Genomic DNA, 21495 nt, shown 5'->3' with positions numbered 1-21495 from the left:
CATGGACAAAGAGGTTGCCTGTACATTGTATTTTGAGAGTACGGTCAGTCCCAAGCTTGACACCAAACTTGAAGACAGTCCCGTGTTTGCTTGCTGTAGTCACAGTAGGGCCAGCTCCACAGTCAGCATGCTTTCGCTTGAGGTCAAGGACAAAATCACTACATTTTTGGCAGGCTGTAATCTTCTCTCTGGCATGGCCATCTCTGTGTTTCTTATCTGTCTTGGTCAGTGTATTACATGACTGGTCACTGACAGATAAGAGAGCCCAGAATTGTTGCTGTAAGAGCCTCAACATTACCTGTCACGAGGTCAGAAGGGGTATAGGAATCTGAGGTGCAGAGAAACCACAAAGTTTCAGAAGGCTTTTAGTGACATCGTGTACAACAAGGTGAATACTGTCTGGAGCTTTCCATGTGAACAAAAGAAGGGGATTTTCCTTAGAGGTTTCTGAAATGGTGATTAAAGCTTAACCGTGTTGTTGTTTCCCTTGTTTCTGCTTCCCGGACGCATCAGGATGACAATGTGTATCTTCTTTTACAATTTCCCCTTTTCATTTCACAAGCATCCATGTTATCTAAATGTGTGACGATGAAGTGTGTGGCTGGTACTCCTTGTGCTTAAGAAAACATGGGCAAGGAGGCAGCCTGATGTAGCCTGGTGGGCACGAAGGTAGCTCCTGACGGTGGGACAGATACTACTAAGATTGAGTTTCTTCTCATGCTCCTTCTCTTGGGAATGTGTAATCTAGTTATTCTCTGGGGTTTTATCACCATGCATGCTACTTCTTAGTCGGCTCACAGCTGCTGTCAGATTTGAAGCCCTTCCTGATTGCTTTCTAATTAAGAGAAGGTCTTAAGTCATTATTCTGCAGAACCCTCTGAGTAGAAGGTTGGAACATAAACTACCTCCAACTCCTGGCTGCCAGCCTGCCTCTCTGGAAAAGGGAAGTCTCACTGCCATAAATTCCTCGCCAAGAGGTCACAGAGCTGGCTGCAAATAACCTGATGAGCCCAGGGCCAATTATGAGGCACCAGGAGGGGGCTAAAGAGTGCATACCTGTCTCTCTGAGATCTAAACATGTGATAATTTTTGCTGTCGCTGCTAGAGGAAAAATATTCAGCTGCAGTCTGAAGCAATGGGAATGGATCAAGGAGCCAAAAGACAGACAGACAGATTACAGGAGCAGTTCAGATGAAAGGAGTTTGACCCAGTACAGTAACAGGAGGGGTGCTGGGCAGCACAGCGGAGTGTGGCACCTGTGTCTGCACTGTGGACAGGAGTACAGACGCAGCTTTATTAATCTTGTTTTATAACTGGAACTGATAATCAAGTAGGAAAAAAGCCTAATTAAAATAATGCAGTAAGTCAAAGAAATTGCTTGGCTGGCCATATGCTGTACAGGTGTGTTCTAACTGATTGTCATTCTCTTAAGCAATTTATTGGAAAATTGGATATCAGTTAACAGCCTTATGTAGAAATGACATGAGGACGGCATGTCTGGGGCTTGGGACAGTTTGAACTCATAATCAGATTAAATTACATTAACTTGAACATTGGATGCTGACTGGTTACACTTTAGTTGTTTGGAGTTTTCTGCAGGGAAGGACCTGTGGCATCTTTATTGGCATCTCTCTCTTACTCCCTGAAAATGGTCTTCAGTACTGATTTTAGTTTTGTCTTGGCTTTATTGCTGAGTAAGTTTTCTTTTTTACTCAATCCCGACCTTCTTGGAAGGAACAACAATGAATAAGCCTTATTACTTCCCATGTGAAGACTCCCCAGCACAGGGGACCCTGTCTGCTGGCTTCAGAACAGCCTTCAGCTGTTCTCAGAACAGCACCACTAGATTCAAATTTCAAACAGGAAAACATTTGGAGAAGAGGGGAAACCTGAAAAAAGCATGTCCAGAAACAAAGTACTGCTTTTTTTTTTTTTTAAATGACCCTTTTTAATTTTAAACAGTTTTAAATTGAGCAATTTAAAATTAATGGTTTCTAGACCATTTAGAAGCATTCACTGTTTGCAAAAGAACCCCTCCAGATAAATAATAAATTTTGAATCTATTAATGAAGTCTGTGTAGGCAGATGACTTGAACTGCTCTTAATTCTAAATTCAACTTAGACAAACCTGAAGTGCATCATCTAATAAAATCATTTGTGAAATAATTAGCATAGAAATTGTATAGAATATAAATTAGCTAAATTATGTTTTTTTCATGGTGTTGCTACATTTGTTGAGAGTCATATTTCATGACTTCATTGTTATTACACAACAATAAAATTAAACTACTGTAATAGAGTAGAATCTTGACTAAATCTACACCAAAAGTCTTACCCCAACTAAGTGTAAAAGGGGACAATTATCCCGTTCTAATTTTTTTTTTGAATGGCAATAGTGCTATTTTCATCCTTGTAGTATTGAGTGTAGGTCTGTGGCATGTTCCCACTCCATCTTTTCCCCCATAAAATTCTCAAAACACCACCACCTCCAATTTATTTAGGCTGGTTTGTTTTCTTCTCTTTGTGTTACATGACTGTAGTCCAATTTAAATTCCAATTAACTGTTTAAGTCCCAGTCTTATTGATATTTCTCTGGATGATTATACCATGCATAGTCTAGAGAATTCAGATGAGATGGTTCCTATGTAAAGAACAAGTGTCAGGATAAGAAGTCTTGAGCCCTGATCTCTTCTTTCAGTGGTTGAACCAAACAATAAATAGTAGTCTTTTTTTTTTCCCATCAGATGAATCTCATGTTGCTCTGATTAAAGCTTGAACTTACTAGCTGTTACTAACACTTCTCACTCAGTTTAGTGCCGTGGTATTGTTTATATTTTCATGGAAAGTTCAGTGTTGCTTTCTTCCATTTTTGTCTATAATTTCCTCACAATAATTTAGCTTTATTATTCAGTACTGAACAGCTCAAAGAACATGTAAACACAGAGATCTCTATAACTGTTTTTAGAAAGAAGGTCTACTTTTATAATTAAGCAAAGAATACCATAGTTTAATTCAGTAATTGCACAACAATTTGAAAATGTTCACCCATGGCTTAATGCAATTGGTGTTGTCTTCTGTGCCTTTGTTCCTTTGTTCCAACTTTATAGTTAATGGAAAACCCTAATGAACAGGTGAGAGCTGCTCTGCATTTTTATAGATAAGATCTTGTGGTAATTGTGTTGGAGCTCAGTGGAGGTAAACTGAAAATTCCTTTGAGACATATATGGGAAAAAAATCAAGCCAGTGCTTGGAATCATAATTGGTTGCTAAACCTACACACATGGCTCAAGGTGCAGAGCAGCTCAGTACCTTCATTGTGTAGCTGAGTGGCTTATAATGTAAATATATTTTGTTCACAGCTTAATATCCCCATGTCCATGAAGACTACACATAAATCTACATCAGATGAGCTCACTTCCTAAGGGTTTCTTCCATAAGGTGCAGAGTGAAAGCTCTGAGAGGTGCTGGCCTGCTTCCCCTTTTGCACCTTGCTGGATAAAGTCTATTTTAAGTGAATAATATACTAACTGCAAAGCCAGCAGTTCCTCTGGCATTGCCCAAGGAGTTCACAAAGTTATTGCTACACCTTGTTCCTCCTATTCCTTCTCCTACTCTGCCTCTACAACTGCTGGGCGTGGGAATCTTTCCATGTAGAGCTCTTAAGTTTCTAACAGAGGAAAAGGTCCCTGTGGAAGCAATAAAAACCTCTTGGCAGCCAGCTCGCTTTCCTTATCTCCCTTTTCTTCATTAGGACACAGGTCCCCGGGAGTTTCTCCAGACTGAAAATTCTCCAACCTGTTCTGTTTTAGATGTTACTATAAATAAAAAGCACATGAAGAAACCTGCCACGACTCATTTCATTCTCTCCAGATCTTTCAAGAGACTTTTTTCTGGACTTGAAAGTGAAATTAAATAATCTGTTGTTGTTTGCTTTCTAAGGTAGTTATGGATTACTTAACTTTCATATTAATTCATACACTATCAAGTTACGAAAAAAAATCTATTGTCATTTTTAAAAGGTAGGCTGGGGAAGGTGTCACAATTTAACTGTATTTAGGCTCTGTCCCTGGGTTGCAGGTCCCCACATGGAAAGCTAATTATGAATTCCTTTCAGCTTTCCATAGATGCTGAAGAAAGCATCTGCATTGGAGATAACTTCTCAGAAATCAGATTTTTCCACTTTTAGATACCTTCTTGTAAAGGGAGCTCTTCTGTTGTCTAAGACTCTCTAAAGTTTGTGAAAAATAATGGTAAAAATGAGGGTGCTAGACTATCACTGATCACCTGGCATACAGAACATTTCTGTAGAAGTTCATGTAAAAATCAGCATGCTTGCCATGACATGCTGCCCAGGATTGCAGAGTAAGCAGAGCATTTTTGAGGTTATACACTCCACCATAACATGTTATAAAATAAATTATGCTCTATATGACCTGAAGGGGTTTTCCTTTGATATTTATTTCACTTTTCCACTTTTTCTGAAGTTTGCAGGGCAGAATCCAGAAAACGTGACCATCCCCGTAGGATTTACATAATTCAGTTGTATAACTCAGCGGTCTCTCACTGGGAAGAATGGCTAATGGTATTTGGCAAATCAGTGTTCCATTTTTCTTGACTAGGGCACAGGAGCAATATAGGAATTTTCTTCTGAGAATATGCTGAGAATACAACTCAGATGAAGTAATGACAGGAATTTTTTTTGAGATGTTCAGGCTGGCTCTACCCCACTTGAGTTTGTCCCAATTTCTTAAAGGTCAGTTCTGCAAGCGAACCTCCTCTATGCCTAATCTGGGACAGATGGTTTGAGAAAAGATATGCCCCTCCAGTTAATTGCTGCTCTTGGTTTTAATGTCCAAGCAGACAGGGGCAGACTAATCAATAGCCTCTTTTCTTCAGCTGATGTTCACCTCTGTAGAACTTTGTCTGCTATCTTTCCCTTCTCCTCTGTAGACAGATTTCTGTCACAGTAAGCTAGCATCAGTTCTGCTTGACCAATGTTTCATTTTAGTGTGCTGAGTCTACCAGATGTAAGTAAAATTCAAGCCCCTATAGTCAGAACCTAGAGTTTGTAAACAGTGTATGAGATAGAGAGATATATGTAGTATATGAGTAATAAGATACAGACTTTTTATTTTCTTACTTTTTAGTTCTGTCTACCATGACTCTAGAAAACACAGCTGAATTTCAGAGATAAAAAGAACATTTGTGTAAAAACTTGCAAAATGTCAAGCAGAAAATCTCAGAGAGTTGAAAATGAGTTGCTAGTTAATTATGAGAATGCTCCTTTCTAAACTAAAGTGTTTTCTTAGAGGCTGTTTAATAATGTACTAAATGCACATTGCTTGACCCAGTATATCATACCATACGTGCTTAGACATTTGCTATTTGCATGAGTCATACAAATTTCTGGAGCTATTAGTCCATTTTCATTTCTGTATCTAATCACCTACACTTTTCCAGTGCTTACAGTTTGGTTCTTTTCCTGTAATCTGACAATACACCCACCATTCGAGCTGCAGACACCAAATCTTGAAATGAACCAAAACTGGATAGATGGTGTCTAAACTAGCAGTCTTCTGTGGCTCACTTTGCATTTCAGAAGGTGGATCCCAGGGTGACTCCGTAGGACTTCTCACATCCTGCTCTTGATTAAATAACTGGAGGGCCACATTTTAGTCTCAGCATGCGTACAGCTCCCTGTGAGGGGAATGGAATTGCTTATGTACATAAAAGACTAGGGTTGGGGCTCTTCTGTATAAAATGTATAAAAGCTATCAAGAAATGGTAGCAACAAAATAACACACAGCTAGACTTCAAGCTACAAGGGTTTGATCTTACTGAAGTCAGCAGGACCTTTCTAGACAGACATTAGAAGTGAAGTCAGGCTTATTTTGTTAAATTAACCTCCCTCGAGAGGCCTCATATTGGTCGTTCATTAGTGGCAAGGCAAAGTGTCTATCTGCAGTCAGTGGGATATGTCTTATGGAACGTAAGCAAAATGCATGAAGCGACAGATATATTCTCCTCCAAATAATCACTAGAAGAATTTGTGTTACAAAATAAGACCTTTAAAATTGAGAAACCCAAAACTTTGAAGTGTGGGAAAGACAAAATCCTCTACAAATGACAAAGAGAATTAGTGTTGGAACTATTCAACACAGCTGTTTCAGAAATGGGAGGAGCATCCTTGTGGTCAAAAATTTCCTGTGAGATTTTGTATGAAGCACACCTCATGTACACAGCACTTTGAAGTATCTGTTCTGCTATTTAAGATGCTGTTATGTAGGTGGTGCATAAAAGTGCTCTTGCTAATAGTGTTGCCCTGAAGCTGGTTTTCTGCTATAAATCTGTCTTCACTAATAAGAACATCTGTAATTACAGAAGAGGTACTTGGCTTCATTAGCAGCTCCAGCCTGCAAGGGATCAGCATAGCACTGGCATCATTGCTGTCTCTTCTTATTGGCTTTATTTTGGGAGCCATATACTGGAAGGTAAGAAATATTACATTTAACTGTTTACATAGTGATACTACATTTCTTAGCTATGAGGAGGCAGGAAGAACAGAACCATTCTGCATTTGAAAGCAAGAGACATCTCTTTTGATCTTCACTGAACTGTGCAAAATGCAAATGTAAATCTATCTTATCAAATTCTTGAATTCCACCACCAAAGTGCAAATCCTGTCTTACCAGCATGATAGCTGACTAATTGGAAATTAAAAATATGGGATTCCCCCAATTTCCCAGTTCTTCTATTGTATCTTGAGAAGAGGATTATTTTGCTTTTACCCCTTGTGCCCCTGCCTACAATACAAAGGCTTTGATAGTAAAATTATACCAGTAGCAGGTGCATGTTAGATGACAAGATTTGGCCTACATTTTGAAAGATGACTTTGATATTGAAAATCTGAAGCAAACTGAAACATACAACAATTGTTTAGGGAGTTGTTAAAGAAAGCTTTAGAATATTTATATTTAATGCATTTTCTTCCTAGAAAACACATCCCAAATCCAGACCAGAAAGTGATGAAACTACACAGTGTCATGACTGTCAAGAAGAAAATGAGATAAGGTATATTATTTTACTTTATATACATATATACAAATGTAAGTTTATCTTTGAGAGCTACTTCCTGAAGGTTTCTCTCTAGCTTTAAGACAAACACAAAAAAATTCAAACACAGGGTCTTGCTGTAGAGGCAAAATGTGTGCTTAGGGTGTGTCCTTTAAAGGACCTCCTAGTGTAAATATAAAAATTGATATGGAGGACAACTCTGTATACAAAATTTTATTAACAGGACATTACCTTTACTTTATCTGTCCTTACTCCCACTGTGACAAAGGATTGCTGAGACCTATAGGGGAAGCAACAAAAAAAAGTGAATTTTGTCATTTGCTGTGTGGTATAATGATAGGTTGATATTATGTAAATAAATAGAAAACAGTGTCTTCCTGGCTGTGCTTCTAAATTGTTTGAAATATTTTTTACATTAACATTTTTTATGTTCTTTCAATTTTTTATATTCCCCAGGGTATGTGTATATAAGCATCTATGTTTTCCGGGGTTTTTTTAATGTTCATGGAAAGCTAATGAGAACTCATTCAAATGATAATAGCTTTATAAGGTCGTCCTGAAATGATTCACGGCTGTATTCGTACTTAAACACTGCTTTATCTGATTTTTAAACAGAAAAAAATCTGTGTAACTCAGTCAATCAAATATATGTTAGAAATAACAGTTGAAGACATTCAAACTTGCTTGGACATGACTTGGGCAAAGAAATCTGTGAAATTCAGAAAAGGACTTAGGGATATTTTAAGTTAGAATAGTTCATGCTAAAGCATTTTGAGAGTGTTATTTAACCTCATATTTCAGGGTGTTTGGTCAAATTTTAACTATGAGGGATTAAGGGAAAGATCTGATGCAGATGGCAGAAGGACATATCCTGTAGGCTTCTCACACTGTGTGAAATGCCTGTAGGCTGCCCACTGTTGAAGGCAGGAATAGGCGAGGTTCTGATCTAGCAGTTTTGGTCACAGGAGCTGAAATTTTCAGTGTTTAAACTTTCTAGAATAATACATTCTTATAACACATTTTCTTCATGTACAGTACATAGAATGGAAGATTGTGTATTCACCAAGTATATTAGCTGCTACAAATAACTCGTCCTGCACCTCATCCTCACAGGTATTAAAACTTGTGAAATGAAACGTGCATCTTCCTTTTAACTTCACAGGAAATATAAAACAGTGCTTTATAGGAGGAAAACAGGAAAAGAGGAAAGAGGAAACAGAACAGTTAGTTAAATGCAAGAGATGGCCTTAACAGGAAATTTAAACAGGTTACATTCTCCATCAGACGTCTTCTTAAATAGATGGCATATGGTTTTTTTCTCCCTCTTCCCCGAGAAATTTGTAAAATTACTCTATAACTAGGAAGAGCTATTAGAAAACACAAATTCTAATAATTTGGATTCCCTTTTATTACATATAAATGTTTTTATTGTAACTAACTGATAAAACCTTCCATTCTGTTTCCTTGAAATACTAGCACTGTAGTAATAAAGTACCTTTTTTCAGTATGTTGCAGCAAAAAGAAAAAGAACATCTACAAGTGTAGCTGTTGCTGTTTTCTCCCTCAACACTGTTACTGTTTCGTGTACTGGTAAGTTGTTACAGTTGAGAGTCTTACCATATGCTTAACAACTTTTAGCTGCTGAAATATAAAGTGCTTCAGAGTCCATTTTGGGAAAAAAAAACCCCAAACTTGTTATCAGTAGGCTTTGTTTGTACCTAAGATCTTTAGCTGCTAATGTAATTAATCCTGTATTATTAATTTAGGCATTTGACTTTGTAACCTGAATGTTACAAAATGAAATATGCCAGAATTCCAAAATGAAGGACAGGTGCTCCTTCTCCTTTTATGGCGTGAAGTCTTCAGCTCTTGTCCTACAGCTGTTTCAAAGTAGCATGACCTAAAAACCACAACCCTTAAACTAGCAGGTGAGTGTAGGAGAACAGGCCAAGTAGAGCTGAGCTTCTACAGAGGTGAGCTTTACACCACTTAGACACTCACAAGTCTATGGGGCCTGATGAGATCCACCCGAGAGTACTGAAGGAACTGGCAGATGTGCTCGCCTAGCCCCTTTCCATCATTTACCAGCAGTCCTGGCTAACTGGGGAAGTCCCTGCTGACTGGAGATTAGCAAACGTGACGCCCATCTACAAGAAGGGCCGTAAGGAGGACCCGGGGAACTACAGGCCTGTCAGTCTGACCTCGGTACCGGGGAAGCTGATGGAGCAGATCATCCTGAGTGCCATCACACGGCATGTAGAGAATAACCAAGGGATCAAGCCCAGCCAGCATGGGTTTAGGAAAGGCAGGTCCTGCTTCACCAACCTGATCTCCTTCTATGACAAGGTGACCCGCCTAGTGGATGAGGGAAAGGCTGTGGATGTTGTCTATCTAGACTTTAGTAAAGCCTTTGACACGGTTTCCCACAGCATTCTCCTGGAGAATCTGGCTGCTCATGGCTTGGATGGGTGTACTCTTCACTGGGTAAAGAACTGGCTGGATGGCCGGGCCCAAAGAGTGGTGGTGAATGGAGTTTACTCTGGTTGGCGGCCGGTCACAAGCGGTGTTCCCCAGGGCTCTGTGCTGGGGCCAGTTCTGTTTAATATCTTTATCAATGATCTGGACGAAGGGACCGAGTGCACCCTCAGTAAGTTTGCAGATGACACCAAGTTGGGCAGGATTCTTGATCTGCTTGAGGGTAGGCAGGCTCTGCAGAGGGACCTGGACAGGCTGGATCGATGGGCCGAGGTCAATTGTATGAGGTTTAACAAGGCCAAGTACAAGGTCCTGCACTGGGGCCACAGCAACCCCATGCAATGCTACAGGGTTGGGGAAGAGTGGCTGGAAGGCTGCCCAGCAGAGAAGGACCTGGGACTGACAGCCGCCTGAATAGGAGCTAGCAGTGTGCCCAGGTGGCCAAGAAAGCCAATGACATCCTGGCTTGTATCAGGAATAGTGTGGCCAGCAGGAGTAGGGAAGTGATCGTGCCCCTGTACTCGGCACTGGTGAGGCCGCACCTCGAATACTGTGTTCAGTTTTGGGCCCCCCACTACAAGAGAGACATTGAGGTGCTGGAGCGTGTCCAGAGAAGAGCAATGAAGCTGGTGAAGGGTCTGGAGCAGAAGTCTGATGAGGAGTGGCTGAGGGAACTGGGGTTGTTTAGCCTGGAGAAAAGGAGGCTGAGGGGAGACCTTATCGCTCTCTACAACTACCTGAAAGGAGGTTGTAGAGAGGTGGGGGTCGGTCTCTTCTCCCAGGTAACAAGTGATAGGACGAGAGGAATGGCCTCAAGTTGCGCCAGGGGAGGTTTAGACTGGATATTAGGAAATTTTTCTTCACTGAAAGGGTTACCAAGCATTGGAACAGGCTGCCCAGGGAAGTGGTTGAGTCGCCATCCCTGGAGGTATTTAAAGGACGTTTGGATGAGGTGCTTAGGGACATGGTATAGTGGTGGTCTTGGTAGTGTTAGGTTTACGGTTGGACTCGATGATCTTAAAGGTCTTTTCCAACCTATACGATTCTGTGATTCAGTGATTCTATTGATTGTTGTTTACTCAGCACAGTTTGCTGTCTCTGTAGCCTTATCAGATACATCATTCTTGCTTTAGTATGTAAGAGCAAGGAACAAAGGTGAGTGAGCTTTCTCGGTCCCAGCTGTCCTCTTCAGAACAGTGCACATCTCTGGCAAGGGGCTTCTTACCACAGGAGTTGTGCTGTACTTAACCCACGGCATCTCTGGCAAGGGTCTGGAAGATTCAGGCAGCGGTGAATGCTTCATTTTTTTGCATGGGTGGAAAGAGCAGCGTAAGAGTATAACAGGCAAGCCAGGTTTTACAGTTTATCCTGTAGCAGTCACACTCAGGTGTATTCCAGAGTGTTCGTTGTGATCTAGTTATCTACAACTTGAGAGATTTCCCATCTCCTTAACTGCTTTGTTCTAACATCTGCTCACTGAGAAGGGAAATCGTCACTGCATTGGACAAGTCATTTGATTTTTGAAAAGATTTTTCAACTCAGTTTGATATTGGCTTGTCTAGATGACTTCAAGGGGAAGTTTACTGCCAGAGATCACTAGATACCAAAATGCACAAACATGAGAGTTCTGTAAAACCAAGAGAGTTGTTTCATCACCACAGATGACAACAATGAGCTTTTGCAGGCAAGTGTGTTCTTGGACCAGGAAAGTACATCTTATAACAGTAATTTTTGTTTCAGAATGAAGGAATGTCTATGCAAGTGTCATTTAATTTATGTATTTCCAAAATTATAAGAAAAAATGTCTATGTTATATGTCTGTGTAAAGCTCTACTGTTTAGTAATACAGAGAGGAAAACTGAACAGCAAAATTATAATTTCCATTTTTCTCCTCAGGCAGGTAACAGTTCCATGTTCGCTTCATAAATGAAGCAGCTTTAAGCACATTCGTATTCCTTCTGGAGTGACAGACTGAGTCTGCATCTGTTGTTGCTGCCCATGACTCCATAGACATGATATAGAAATGAGGACAATTTGTGTTTGTTACTGTGAAACCAACACTGAATTGAACAACGACAAGAAGAGTGTGCACTTAGCAGGGCTGTATCTCATGTGAATATCTACCTTGTGTGGCATTTGGGGATTTTTAATTGCATTAATACTTGCAGCAGACTCTGGCAAACAAAGTACATGTCCTGAACAAAAAGCATCTTTCAAATGCCTCCGACTATGTGTAATCACTGAAAATCATAAATACCTTTGCATCCTTAATTTAAGTTCTGTGTCCTCTACCTTACCTTGGTGTCTTCAGATGGAGTTCTCTGAACTGACAGAAAATGCAGAATTGGATACAGATAACATACTCTTCAATATTGTATATAAAACTTGAAAGCAAAGTCCTGCTATGGACCTGTGTTCTAGCATTTTACTTATAAGGAGCTGTGTTTATGCCTCGCAAAGGTCATGTGTACAGCAACATGTGGTCTCTGTTGGGTGCCAGGTGGCTGGTTGCCCACCCCGGAAAGCCTCAAGAATTCATCAGCGTTGGTGGTCTCTGTTCAGGAGAAGCAAATACTGGATGAAGACAAAGTAAACAGGAGGTGAATGTACCTCATGGAGCTTCGAAGCATTAAGAGTAACTGCTGGGTATGTGAACACTGGTGAAATTTCCAGCCATGCCAAGGGAAGGGAGAGTAAAGAGTCTGAATCGCGTTCAAACATCAGAATAAAGACAAACCCATGAAATGTATTTTAAATGCTGAAGATGCATGCCATTGATATCTTGTCTTTAAATGTAGAGCATAGAAAAGCTGAAAGATCCTGAGAGTGTATTTAGCTTTTACTTACATCAGCTGTAATTAATGTTTGCATTGTGTTTTAAATGATTAGTAAGCTTTAATATCCTGGCATTCTCCACTCCTAAAGTTAATTCTCTCAAAACAAAAGAGAAAGGCTTTATTTCCCACTTGTCTACTGCATCTGTTGCTGTTATAGCATCCATGGAATCTGTACAGGACTGATGTACAGACATGCACTTTCAAGTAAATCCTAAAAATACCATGGTAAAAGTTACAAGTGTAGTTGTGCATCTTTTCATCCTGGCTCTTTCCAAACAATGGCTGTGAATTATTTATCTGTATTAGGGGTTTGTACTTCAGAAGGTAAAGGTGGCTCACTTCAGATGACAAACTGTCATCTGTCATCAAACTGACCAGGTCAGCAAGAGCTTTAGTTTAAGTAACTTGAAAACTTAAAAAAAAAAACCAAACAAAAAAACCCAAAAAACCCACCCTTTTAATGTTTTGCATAAAGTTGGAGTTTTCTTTAAAGTATATGGTTACTTAATTTTTTAAGAATTCTTATAGAAATTTTAATCATCTGCTGAATTTTCTGGGAACATGCATAAATAGAATATGACATACATATAGTATATATGTGTGTGTGTGTGTGTGTGTGTGTGTGTGTGTATTATTGGTAAAAGTGATTCATCTTGCACACTTACCAAAAAGAAAAAAAACTCAAAACCTTACTATGTTTGATGACAGAGTTTTTGTGTGCATGTGGCCACTCCACATGGAATTTTGACCCTACTGAGATCAATGTCAAAACTTCTCATTAATTCACTGATACAAGGATTTGATCATGGGGAACTATTTTTTAGTTATACTGAGGCTTTTTTGCACTTCTTGGGTGTCAGAAAGGGTCCTCAAGTCCTTCTCAGCTGGTAGAAATTAGCATAGTGCCATTAATATTAACAGAGCTTTGGGGTTTGCATCATCTGAGGAACTTCTCTTAGACTAGATCAAAAAAAGTTAATGTGAGAATTAGGCCTTAATTTTTATTCAGAAGATGCTGGAGCACTCACTGCTTAATAAGAAATAATCAAGGTTGCTCATCCCTTCTAAAAAGCAAGTGCATTGCAAATTTTAGCTCTGGAAAAATAAAATAACAGACTTCCCCATCTGCAGCTCAGTCTCATTTGACATTGCATGGTTCTTTACTCACAAGGCCCTCAGACTTTGTGTTTCAAATTTATTTAAGAGTTACCCTTAAAGAAATTTCAGCATGACCTAATTGATGGGAAATTTGCACCTTATTGGTAATGCGGAGAATAACTGCGTATTGATTTTGACAGAGCAGAAAAGTATCCAGAGTAAATGGAAGCAATTATTCTTATGCGTTTTACAAAAACCTTAAATACTTCATGTTGCTATACAATATGTTCTCTAAGCAAGCTTATGCATTTGAAGTTTTACAGTATTTTTCTTAGATTCAGTTAAACAAAAATCTTGTATTTATTAATGGTCTTTGTTCATAAGAATGTTAGTTTTCCTAAATGCATTTTTGCCAGAAAATCAAATACACAATAACATTGCACATTGGTGTGCCCCAAATTATACTTTGATATTCAAAATGCACAATGTTTTAGGCTCCTTAGTCTACTGTTCAATACTAAAGAAAATATCAGCTGCAAATTGAAACATGCGTTAAACCAAGATAGACTGCTGCAAAATGTTCATCTTCCAAGAGTAACATCTTAAAATGGTAGCTAAGTCACTTTCAAACAATGTCAGAATCTTTAATCTCTTCCGTGGAGCAAGGCAAATTTAAGGCTAAATGAGAACAGAAAGAAAATTCATGTATAAACCTTCCAAGTTCACATCACAAACATTGTTCTTTGAATATGCACCAAACTAGTACAACACATGGAGTAGCAGAACTGTTGCTGGAGCTCATGGTTTTCCTGTTCTTCCCACACCCTTTTGAGAGATCTGAACAAAACATTGGGTGTTCTCAATCATTTTGCAAAGCAGAAGGACGCTTCTAAACATTCGTGGGTACAGTGGATGGCATGGCACTTGGAAATGTGATCGTGAAATTATTTGAAAATTTCTGTGCCCAGTTTGTCGACCCATTGAGGAGTCCCTTACTTCAGAGGTAGTGAAATTTTGAAAGACTACTGACTTGTGAGACATCTTTGAAATCAATGGAAATATAATAAGTTACTGTTCAGTGGGAGTACTGATGGCAGAAATCGTCCTTTAATTGCTTCTTTATCCAGTTGTAAGCTATTTAACTTCTGAAAAGTGATTGGTTTTCCAGTCTTCTTTTTGGGTAGACACAGCCCACGCATTAACACAGAAAATGAACGCCCTTTCTCTTAAAATGAAATTGGGGAAAAGCAAGTGTTGTATTTTTTATACAGAAGTCAACCAAATTTGGTTTTCAGATATCTGTGGTTTTGTGAGAAACTAACCTTTTTAGGTTTCCTTTGGAGTAGTTAAACATTGCATGCAATTAATAGTGGCCTTGTGAGAATAAAAAGCAGATAGTGATATACTGAGTAACTCAATGTGTTACTTTAGATGTGTGTTTACTTGAATAAATTAATGGTACTTATTTCATCACAAGGTCATTTTATAAGTAAGCTTATAAAATATGCTATACTATGGAGTATGTGTACAACCTGCACATTGTTTAGATTCTGATTTTCACCAGCTGTTTTCTCTGTTGCTCTCTCTTTGTAATACACTGAAACTGTTCAGTATACACAATACAACTACTAAATTGAAAAGCTAACTGTATATATAAAACACAGATATTTTGAGTTAGATTTACATTTAAGAATTATCCAACTTTCTTCAATTCAGGAATCTGATTCAACTGTCTATTAAATGCAGACCTACAGTAATGGTGGCATGTTGCTATTATGTTATCAAATTGATGGAACGCGGAAACTTCAGACTCTTTAGTGATAGAGACACAGACGTTTGCTGGTTGTATCATGGGCAAATTCATTTATTTCAATGTAAATGTCAGCACAATCTTGCATAGTTACATTCTGACTGAAGGTAATCAACAAGGTTTATAAAATGTGATGTGTATGTATATATGTGTCCTCTTAAAGATAGATGTTTTCCCTGATCCTTTTTTATACCAGTTCAAATTTGGAATTTACATTATATACATATACTTTATTGTTCTAAATAAAGATATTATGCACTGCCAAATAATTAATATATTGCTTTGTGTCAGTCCTGTTTAAGACCTTTTTTTAAGTCCTGTAATCTCCTGGAAGAATTTTCTGCCAGAATGTATGCTACTAGATGCAGACTCCTTCATAATACATTTCATTTCTTAATCATGCATTTTGATATGTCCTCATTATCAGCCTCTGGTGCTGATCCATAGTGTATCTGTGATTATGAAAATTATTCCAGCTTCAGAATTAAAAGTTTCTTGTAGCTCCTTAATGAGCTTAATTTTTTTTTGTGCCCTGCTTTAGGCAGTTTTTCACATCCCATTCTTGCTATTAGCCACATATTGGGATTTTAATTTAATTTACCACTAAAAAGTCTGAATGTTGTTGATGCACTTCTTTTGCAGTAAGTGGCATTTACCAAATCAAAAATTTATTACAAATAGTGGGGTTTTCCAGCTGAGACCAGAGCTTAGCCTGTAAGGATGGCATCCTGCCTTTCAGGTTTCAGCAGTTTATTGTGGCTTTTCAGTAAGAAGCCCGGGACAGCGGATGAGGTTGGGAGGAAAAACTGAGAACCTCTCCCCTCCTGAGAGCCAGTGAAAGCACTCCAGCATAAGAGGAAGAGATAAACCTGCTGAGGTTTTCAGCCTACCTCAGAGAGAGGTAAGGAACCTTGGAAGAGAGAGAGGTGAAGCTGCAGTAGGCAGATATAGGGAGTTTACAAATAGGAGCGAGGTACAGACAGGACTGATGAGAAGGAGCAGAGAGTGAAGTTAATGGGCTGGGAGACAGGGGAACAGGATTTGGGGATAGCAGAATTTAGGGCATGGACAAGAATGAGAGCTGTGGCTGTTGGTCTGGATACAGCAAGAAGTGCAGAGCTGATGGGCTTGAAGAAGGCCATGGAGCAGCGGGGCTCTGCAGTGATGGTGTAGCCGAAGTCATGGCCTGAGGAGCAGCACCGGTGGCTCCAGTGGGTCTGAGGTATGATGGGCACTTGGTCCTGCTAGGCCTAGGTGAGCACCATGTAGCTGCAGAGACTGGAGATGAGCATACCTCATGTGGAAAGCAGCATTAACGTAACGCAAAGGAGGCAGACTTGACCTGGAAGTTCAGGACGGCAGACTTAACAGCAGGGTACCCGGGAATGAGATGGGAGAGCTCTCAGCTAATAAAACAGCTCTCGCTGAAGTCAGGAGCTGCTAATTGTAACATACATAGATGGAGTAAAGGGTAAGAGCGAAAGTCTGGGAAAACAGATGTAACTCTTCAGCCAAAGAGACACCAACATAATGTTTTTGGTAGTCTGACTTACAATTTTTGGTGCCTTATGCAATGCTGACTAACTACTCCCTATCACCACCACCACTTTAATCTGAAACCCTGGAGACTTAGATGTGCTAAAGGATCGAGAGAAACATTTACCTTCAGTTTTCCAATTCCAGTGTCTCCAAAACAATTAATATAAACATCTCCTTCAGCGGACAACAACAAAGGCAGTCTTTGTCCAAGGCATGGAGAGCATTAATAAAGGCATTTTCCTACTTCTGTCAAGCAGAAAAACAATGCTTATTATAATAACTTACTGTTTCTTGATAGCAATACGTTTAAACAGCCTAACACTTCTGTGAAATGACAGTATTTTAGATCAGCTGGATACGTGCCCACTCCACATACACTCCACGTTACACTCCAGTGTAATTTTATTCCATGTTAACAAATCTGCATTACTAAATATATTTTTGCCCAAAGTTTCTGAATGGTAATACATAAGATTTTTTTTGTTTTAATGAGATGGGTTGCTTCAGGATTTCACACTACATTAACAACTTATAGAACCACTTCCTTACTACTCTTCATGTAGCCGTTAATGATAAATTTTCTTCCAAAGTTCAAACTTTTCTAAAAGGGATTGTTTCCCAATAACTACACTGAAGCATGTGCTAACACAATCAAGTTTCATGTTGTTATACGCTTAAAGATAATTACTATGTGCTGGTGTGTAGTAGAAAATAAGGCTAAATTAAAGCAGGCTGCCAAAATTGCGACGAGTGAGTGAATGGAAGTTTAGCCCTCTTTTTCCTCCACCATACCCTGAGGAAAGTTATTTCAACACGTAACAGGAGAAATCCCAAACGCGATTACAGTTTCCCTGACTTGTGGCCCTTTCTGCAAGATCCCACGATAAGTAAGCAGGAACTAAAAATACAGAGTAGACTTTTTCCAGACGTGAGCCTTGGGCTTCTGGCCAGTCACAAAATACAGGGACAATTTTCATTCTTTTTTGGCAAAGAAGATATTTTATTGAGCTCATGGAAAAATATTCGACAGAGATCACAAAAGCCTCTTTGTTTGTCACCAGTTCTGCTGTGCAGGATAATAGCATGATAGTAAAATTGGCCCAATTAGAGTAAAGAAGCTGCAGAGCAGAATGTATAGCTTTTGTCAGTTTAAGTGACTACCCCAAGTGACAAAATGTCATCTTAGAAATTTCACCTTGTCATCTCCTACATTGTGATTGATGATTATTAGGACCCCACAGGTTATTTAATCTGTCATGTTCTTAAAGTTAAATATTTTAGACCTTCCTTTTTCTCAGCAATGCTGTCATCATTAACAAAACACAGAACAGCCTTCACCTTTAGAAATGACAAAATGGGGATGTGTCTCAAAACCAATTAATAGCATCAGTGAAGGCAGAGACATAACATCTAAATCTTTTGAATCGCATCCCTGAGAATAATGCAATGAGTTCTTTGGGGCAATTACTCCTTTGCCGGAAGTTGAGAAGAAAGTATCCCATCGACATGGTGGTAGTGCTTAACATTTTGTTGTTAAGTCTTGTTTCATACTGTTCCAGAGGAATCCAATTGCCTCAGTCAGTAAACACTGTGTTTTCTTCATTTTGTTTTAAATGCTTTAACCTTTGGATCAAACAAAGAGTTGTGCAAATGAACGATGCTGTTATGTGCTATAATTGGGTACTCACTACATTTCAAATAGAATCACTGATACACAGCCAAGTTTTAAGCAGGAATACTAGTGTACCTGTAATGTAGTGTGTGCATGTGTGTGGGATGGAAGGTGCTGGGGGGGGGGGGCGTGGAGGAGGAGGCGGTGTTTGGATTTAGCAAACTTTACAGGTAACTACCATGAACTTCAATCATACACCCTGAAGGAATGGTTGTGTGTGACACAAATCCAACCCTTGGCAGGAGTGAGCCTCGGGATTGCCAAGTCCCGTGTGCTGATCAAAAGGCCTGCCGGGCGCCTTAACCTGCGCTGCTCTCCCCAGCCATTGGCAGCTCAGCACCATCACCCTTCCTGCTCTGTGGCTGCATGTGCCAGAACCACATGCACCTACCACATCCCTGGGGGCACCTATAATGAATACGTCTATATTTCCATATAGGCTACCAAGCTTATTTCACTGAGAGTCAAAAGCTGGCTCCGGGCTGCATGACTCAAACAGGTCTTCTGCATTTCAACCTGGACCATAACTGGAAACCCCAAAGCCCCAGGTTTCCTCTCTTGCACATATAAACCTTTCTGCCTTGTCACTATCCAGTCCCTCCTTCAGCCCCCACCCCAACTCCCCGTGCTCTCCTGTTGAGTCATACTCTGCAATTAAAGGCTCATGTATCCCAGTTGCAATGTATCCCAGCCCTACCATGAGCAGTTGTTATGTAGGCAGTAAACATTTAAGTTAGTATTTAGGAAGAAAACACTTCAAATTGTTTAGCAAAAGATTAGACTTCTGAAATTGTCCCAGATGGCTTAATCTCAAAAGTTGCTGTATTTGTAACTCGGATGAAGTGTGAGGTCACCACAAGCACCAGATGTGGACATGGTACAGCTATAACTGGGGTACTGCTAGTCTGACTGCAAAGTGTACTGCACAGCTGTATACATGCAGGCTGCAAGCACTGAAACTCCCTGCAAGAGTTTCCTCAGAGGAAGAAAAAAAAGGTTATGCTGCATAGATATGTTAACCCCATTTTCCCCTAAAAATATCTGCCCATCAGATTTCAGATAGCAACAGCTGATCAAGTTAATCAGCTGCTTGTTTGTGCGATCGGTTCTCACAGCGTTCCTGTTGATAATAAAACTGCCTGAACAGACTGACTGAAGTCTAAGCTCTCCTTCTGGCGAACCTCTTGTTGGTCTTGCTCAGACCGATTATAGCCTGACCCCATTTTGCTGGGTTTATCCTTGCTGCAACCCCACCACCTCCTGCAACCCTTGCCTCTCCAACCGTGAGTCGACTCGGCCCCCACGTTCTTCCCACCCTTTACTCCGAGTCCGTTACCAAACCTTGCTGTGTTGACCAAGGCTGAGGAGCAGCGTGTCTTTCCTGACCCGAGACATGCAGTGCACCTGGCCCAGCACCATCTGCACCTTCTTACGGCCATTCAGTAGCCAGGCTTGCATGCTCTGACCAGTCAGACAGCAAGAGGGAAGCATACAGCCTCAGAGGGCAAACAGTGTCCACTGCCTCTTCACCCTGCACCAGCAGCACTGTGGGAAGCCATGCCGTGCCTGTCTTTAGCTTCCGTCTGCCCTGGTCTCAGAAAGCTTGCAGTATATTTTGCACAGCAACCCTGATTCAAAAGGAGAGAGGAGCACAGCCTTGCTCCCAACGTGGCAAGCAGGAGGTTGAGAAGCCCTTTAATTTTTCCTCCTTCCTGGGCAAACGCTTTAACGATTAAGCTACTGAGTAACAGGAGGAATATCCGTCATTCTCCTTGTGTGCAGTGATAGGGAGGTGGGTGCCTGATCCCCAATGTTAAAAAAAAAAGAAGCAAAAAAACCCAAAGCAACATTTCTAAAGAAAATGTAAAGATAGGCAACAATGCAGGAAGTCAGTCCGACTGAACGCAGCCCGAGGTCGCTGTCAAATTTCCTGATGGTTTTGTAAATGCCATGTCTAAATATCATGACAGTGACTTAAAAATAAACTTTTCTAAATTTTCTACAAAAGTTTGACTTTTCTACATTTTTAAGATTAGAATAATGTAATAACTCTGAGAAACTGTACAGCAGCAAAAAAATGAAATAGCCTTCACAAAAATGGTAATGTTTTAAATTCTGCTAAATCTGCCTAGCTCTGTATATAGTGACAGCGAGCAAACCAAAAAATTAAGAAAGCAACATCAAAGAAACAAGCCATGTTGTACAGCAGCTCTGCACTCAAGAGATCAGGTTTTGGAGGCTTGCAGGTCATTTATTTATTAGATGCATGCAGTCTTGTAAATGATGTAATTAAGAAATACTTATTTACAGGTCCTGGGATTCTGTGACTTCTTTGGAAGGACAGAATAAGTGTAAAAGAAAAGGAGAAAGTAGCAAATTATTAATTCATATTAACCGGTTAATTATATGAAACTCTTGCATATAAACCATAGAATTTCACACAGGGATTCCTGAATTTAATCTACTAATTTATAATGGACCTGGTACATTGCAAATATCCATTTAATCTGAACTGAAAGAGATATGAAAGCAAATTTACAATGCAGAAAACTATTAACTGTCATTATGTAAAAAAATTAATTTAATTTCCACTTCAAACTTTTCTGAATGGTTCTGTAAAGTGGTAGCAATGCTTTAATAAGGGCAGAGTTCAACCGCAGGAGACAGAGGCAGCCATCATACGATTTTGGCAATTAAATAAAGCATTTGAAATATCAAAACATGCCATCTACTTGATAAGATGTTACTCTTCTTGGAAATGTAAAAATCTCTTCAAGGAGGAAGCAGCAAAACAAGAAAACACGGGGTTTGTTCTTTGAAGAGTGTAAGATATCCTTTCTGTTCACAACCATAATTTCTGATCTTAAATACTTCTCTGCTGTATCAGTAAGGTATTTAACTTGCTTTCAAAGCCACCGAATACATTTCTGAACTGAGCTTAATTCATGACTGATTCTTCATGAATTGCTTCCAGCCTCATTTCAAGTTTC

At 39.7% G+C, this 21495-nt stretch overlaps 1 protein-coding gene across 4 annotated transcripts in view; it reads left to right on the top strand.

Annotated features, from left to right (window-relative positions):
• KITLG (KIT ligand) overlaps positions 1-15666 on the top strand; it is a 59410-nt gene extending 43744 nt beyond the window's left edge. Inside the window, exons 7-10 of one of the 4 annotated variants that reach the window (XM_075496674.1) lie at positions 6382-6491; positions 6995-7071; positions 8580-8664; positions 11446-15666. In XM_075496674.1, the coding sequence (XP_075352789.1) occupies positions 6382-6491; positions 6995-7071; positions 8580-8619 (227 nt within the window). In that variant the 3' untranslated portion in view covers positions 8620-8664; positions 11446-15666. Of the gene's footprint in view, positions 1-6360; positions 6492-6994; positions 7072-8579; positions 8665-11111; positions 11376-11445 lie in introns of those variants that run through there. The other 3 variants (XM_075496647.1, XM_075496655.1, XM_075496664.1) reach the window with 3 other exon arrangements.
• The last annotated feature ends 5829 nt before the right edge of the window (positions 15667-21495 follow it).

The sequence above is a fragment of the Mycteria americana genome, chromosome 1 (genome assembly GCF_035582795.1).
Source record: "Mycteria americana isolate JAX WOST 10 ecotype Jacksonville Zoo and Gardens chromosome 1, USCA_MyAme_1.0, whole genome shotgun sequence".
NCBI lineage: Eukaryota > Metazoa > Chordata > Aves > Ciconiiformes > Ciconiidae > Mycteria > Mycteria americana.
This window is presented reverse-complemented; position numbering and strand designations above follow the sequence as displayed.